The sequence below is a fragment of the Mandrillus leucophaeus genome, unplaced genomic scaffold (genome assembly GCF_000951045.1).
Source record: "Mandrillus leucophaeus isolate KB7577 unplaced genomic scaffold, Mleu.le_1.0 Scaffold106, whole genome shotgun sequence".
Taxonomy (NCBI): domain Eukaryota; kingdom Metazoa; phylum Chordata; class Mammalia; order Primates; family Cercopithecidae; genus Mandrillus; species Mandrillus leucophaeus.
In genome coordinates, this window is record NW_012098765.1 from 2,424,764 (window position 1) to 2,429,551 (window position 4,788).

At 55.1% G+C, this 4,788-nt stretch overlaps 2 protein-coding genes across 2 annotated transcripts in view; one reads left to right on the forward strand and one right to left on the reverse strand.

Moving 5' to 3' along the window:
• The window catches only part of ITPKC (inositol-trisphosphate 3-kinase C), a 26,592-nt gene extending 25,443 nt beyond the window's left edge, over positions 1-1,149 (reverse strand). Inside the window, exon 1 of the mRNA XM_011984224.1 lies at positions 1,002-1,149. Within this exon, the coding sequence (XP_011839614.1) occupies positions 1,002-1,149 (148 nt within the window). The remainder of the gene's footprint in view (positions 1-1,001) is intronic.
• The window catches only part of ADCK4 (aarF domain containing kinase 4), a 24,277-nt gene continuing 19,736 nt past the window's right edge, over positions 248-4,788 (forward strand). Inside the window, exons 1-4 of the mRNA XM_011983699.1 lie at positions 248-276; positions 2,510-2,614; positions 2,748-2,867; positions 3,012-3,078. Coding sequence (XP_011839089.1) covers positions 2,513-2,614; positions 2,748-2,867; positions 3,012-3,078 — 289 coding nt within the window. The 5' untranslated portion in view covers positions 248-276; positions 2,510-2,512. The remainder of the gene's footprint in view (positions 277-2,509; positions 2,615-2,747; positions 2,868-3,011; positions 3,079-4,788) is intronic.

Here is a 4,788-nt window from a genome sequence, read left to right on the forward strand (position 1 = left end):
ATGCCCGCTCCTTCGGTTCGGGCTTCGGCCGACCCGGCCACTCCTATCCCTTTAAATCCCGCGAGGGGTGTGGCTGGGGAGCCCCGACTCTCGGGTTCCGGCCCGCGGAGCTCCAGCCCGCCCCGCTGCGCAAGGGTTAACCGATACTCCCCTTACAGGGGAAAGCCCCGAAGCCCCGCCCCACCGGACGTGGCGCAACGGAACGAGACGGAGCCTCGTCTGACTCCGCCTCCCAAGAGGAGGGGGTTTGCCTCTGAGCGTCCGAAGCGCGACCAGGTATGCATCTAGGGCACTGGGGTCCTGGTGGCGCGCCAGTGGGCCCCTTCCCTCCACCCCTGTGACTAATCCACCCTCCCTACACAGTTGAATGACAAGTTCAACCTTCCCTAAAACCCCTGGTGACGAGTTCAGCCCTGCGCCCATTCTTCACGCAGGGGCGGGACAGACTTTCAAAGACTTGGAGATCCCACGGTTGTGGGTTCGAGACCTTCCTCTGCCAGTTCCCAGCTCCGCTACCCTGAGCAAATGACTTACGCTCCATTTAATTTTCCGTAAGAAATCTCTCTCATGTATAGAGCACTTGTTCTGTATCAGACCCTGACACGATTTCAGGTCATTCTCCAAGACTGAACAATAGGGATGCCAGGGCTCCATTTTACACATGAGGACGGAGGCTCAGAGATCCGCCGGCCTCTACCCTTTGTTTGCAGCTACGGGGCTATCTGATATGATCTCATATATGTGAAGCACGTGGCCCCAGGCCTGGCACTGTCAGTTGTAGCCCAGTGGGATTATTTATTGTCCTAGGTGATTTTGATACATTTTGTCCCTGAGGCTGAGCTGCCACCCAGCTCCTGAGTCAGCCCTTCACGTCTGAAGGGGGACAGGAGGTGGATTGTCTTGAAATTGAATCAGCTGGGGGAGACACTGGGTACAGGTCCAAGGCTCTAAAATGAGTCACCTCTTCACAGACCAATGAGACGTCAAAGGCAGGAGCCCACCCAGTACATCATACAGGTTGGGAAGGAGAAGTTCAGAGAAGGATGAGGGCTTTTCTGAGGTTACACAGTACAGGAATAGAGACAAAGAGGCCTGATTCCCGACAAGAGGGGTTGGGACAGCTGGGTTCTGTGGGGGAAGCATCGGCATCCCTAACTCTCCCAGTGGTGGGAAAGATGCCCCAACCAGCTGCTTCTATTCCAGACTGTGAGAAGTGGGTGAGTCAGCCTGTTGTGGGGAGAGCAGGCTTTCCAAGGCGCGCGCGCGCGCGCACACACACACACACACACACACACACACACACACACACACACGATGGGAGCTGGTTTTCTGGGATGCCAAGGTTCCTGACTCAGCACTGGGAATCTTGGCTGAGTGTGTTCTGGGAAATGTCAGGCCTACAGGAAGCAGAGGGCTCCCAGTCGCACCATCCCGCAGGTGGGCGGGGAGCGGAGAGAGCAGGGTGTGTGAGGGAACAGAGCCTCAGTGTGCAAGTGTGTGTGGGGGGGTATGTACACGAAAGAGTTGAAGGCGTGAGCGGGAAACAGTTGGCAAGCAAGGCAAGGGGTTTATATGCGCAAGGAAGGAGGTTGGGTGCCAGAATGTGGGTGTTTGTGCAAAGTGGAGGGGCTCCATGTGCAAGGGAAATGTTTGCTGGGAAGAATGTGTATTCATAGGAGATGTGTTGAGCCTGCCAGGGGTAAAAATAAGAAGGGGGGTTGGCAAGATACGCGTGCAGAAGAGAGGCGTCAGGTTTGTAACGGAGACTTTGCAAGAAAGTGTAGGGAACAGACGGGTCTGTCGCGTACAAGGCACTTTGAGGTGAGTGGAAGGGCAGACAGGGCACTCTTGCGCTCCCGCGATGCCTCAGCAATCCCCAAAGGTGGGCCCCCGGACGCCCACCCTAATTCCCGACTCCAACGCTCGGGCCTCGCTCCTGGCCCGTTCCCCCGCGCACAGATGGGGAAACTCCATGCCAGTCAGCGAGTTGCTGCCGCGCCATTGGTTGGCTGGCCGAAGGGGGCGGGCATGCTGAGGCTCCCGGAAGCACAGGAGGCCCCCAGCAAGTTGCGGAATCGGAGGCTGACAGCAGTGGGTGCTTAGCAACGGGTGGAGGTGCCCAGTAACGGGGTGGGGATCGGGCGGGGGGACACCGGAGGAATTGCGGGTGCCTACAGGGCCAACAGAGGGGAAGGCGGTGCATAGCAACGAAGGGGGTTTCAGAGAAGTGGAGAGGTAGCCCCTGAGGAACTGTGGGTGTCTAGAAACGGGGGAGGACCCTAGCAACGCGAGGGTTGGGAGAGGGGGAAAGTGGGTTTTGGGAGGCGCGCAGGAAGAGCTAAGGATTCTTAGCAACCAGGGGAGAACCAGGAGAAACTGTGGGAATCTATTAATAGTGGAGGAAGTATTTGGTGGGTGGAAATAGAGAGGGTGGACACAGAGGAACATGGGGGCCTGGCCAAGAAGCCAGGCAACTCCCACCTGAATAATCCCTCTTCTCCTCCTCCAGGCAATGTGGCTGAAGGTGGGGGGCCTACTTCGGGGGACCGGTGGACAGCTGGGCCAGACTGTTGGTCGGCCTTGTGGGGCCCTGGGGCCTGGGCCCCACCACTGGGTAAGAGGCTGGGGAGCAGGTCCCCAAGGGGAAGAGGCTGAGGGAGACTTCGTGGAGTAAAAGGACAGGAGGGGCCCAGAAGGGCCAGGTGATCCCATGTCCTCCCCTCCTAATCAAAGTATGTCTCTTGCAGGGGCCATGTGGAGGTTCTTGGGCCCAAAAGTTTTACCAGGGTGGGCCTGGGAGAGGCCTGGGTGAGGAGGACATTCGCAGGGCACGGGAGGCCCGTCCCAGGAAGACACCCCGGCTCCAGGTATCATTACCCCCATCCACCCAGCAACACCCCACGAAAACTGCTGGCCCTGTGAACTTGGGGAAGGGTGTGGTGGCAGGGTGGCTGCACTCTCTGGGCAAGATGTCCACTTTCCCACACTCAGACCTTGTCCCCATTTCCCAGCTGAGTGACCGCTCTCGAGAACGCAAGGTGCCTGCCTCCCGCATCAGCCGCTTGGCCAACTTTGGGGGTAGGTGTGACTTTGGGGGATCTTTGTGTGACCTCGATTAGAAGAGGCAACATTTACAGATTGAAGCAAGGGAGAGGATGAATCAGACAGGAAAGAGAGAGAGACAGAGAAAGAGAGACAAAGGCAGGGGCCTGCAAAGCCAAGAGAAATTGAGAGGAATGTAAATGATGATTTCTTTTTTTTTCTGAGACAGAGTCTCATTTTGTCACCCAAGCTGGAGTGCAGTGGCGCAATCACTGCAGCCTCAAACTCCTGGGTTCAAGCAATTATCTCGCCTCAGCCTCCTGAGTAGCTGGGACCACACTTGTGCACCATCACGCCCGGGTACTTTTTTTTTTTTCTTTGAGACAGTCTCGCTCTGTTGCCCAGGCTGGAGTGCAGTGGCACCATCTTGGCTCACTGCAACCTCTGCCTCCCACATTCAAGCAATTCTCCTGCCACAGCCTCCTGAGTAGCTGGAATTACAGGTGCCTGCCACCATGCCTGGTTATTTGTTTTCTGTTTTTTGTTTTTTGTTTTTGAGACGGAGTCTCCCTCTGTCACCCAGGCTGGAGTGCAGTGGCGCCATCTCGGCTCACTGCAACCTCCACCTCCCAGGTTCAAGCCGATTCTCTTGCCTCAGCCTCCTGAGTAGCTGGGATTACAGGCACGCGTCCACCACTCCCCACTAATTTTTGTATTTTTAGTAGAGACGGGGTTTCACCATGTTGGTCAGGCAGTGGTAGAGCTTTGGCACCAGGCTGCCCAGGGATCAAGGGATGACTCTGCTATGTCCTCACTTTGTGATCTGCCTGCCTCGACCTCCCCAAGTGCTGGGATTACAGGCATGAGCCACCACGCCCAGCCGCCTGGCTAATTTTTATACTTTTAGTAGAGATGGGATTTCACCGTGTTGGCCAGGCTGGTCTCGAACTCCTGACCTCAAGTGATCCACCCACCTCAGCCTTCCAAAGTGTTGGGATTACAGGCGTGAGCCACCCTGCCCGGCAAGCCACTGTGCCTGGCCCGGGTAATTAAAAAAAAATTTTTTTGGTAGAGATTGGGTTTCCTGATGTTGCCCAAGTTGGTCTCAAACTCCTGGTCTCAAGCGATCCTCCTGCCTCGGCCACCCCAAGTGCTGGGGTTCTATGCATGAACCACTGCTCCCGGCCATAATAACATTTACTGAGAACCTGTAAGGTGCAGTGCCCCATATACACACATGCTGCACTGAATCAATGAGTGTTTATTTCTATTCTGTAGATGAGGACATTGAGGCTAACAGAGGGGAGGTAACTTGACTTTGGGTTACATAGCCGGATGTCATGCAGGTCACATGAAATAATTTAGTGGGTTGCAACCAGCATTTAAAAAGAAGAATAGGACAGAAAATATGCGTGCACCTGTAGAGCAGGGGAAAGTCTTGTTTCATGAAACATATACCTTGGTCTGCACTGGTTATAATGTAAATGTCTTCTTTACTGCTGATCATGGTTCAAGTTTTTGTTTTTTGAGACAGAGTCTTGCTCTGTCACCCAGACTGGAGTGCAGTGGTGCAATCTCAGCTCACTGCAACCTCCACCTCCTGGGTTCAAGCAATTCTCCTGGCGCAGCCTCCCAAGTAGCGGGGGTTACAGGTGCATGCCACCACTCCAAACTTGTTTTTTGTTTTTTTGGTTTGTTTTTTTTTTTTTTTTTTGAGACGGAGTCTCGCTCTGTAGCCCAGGCTGG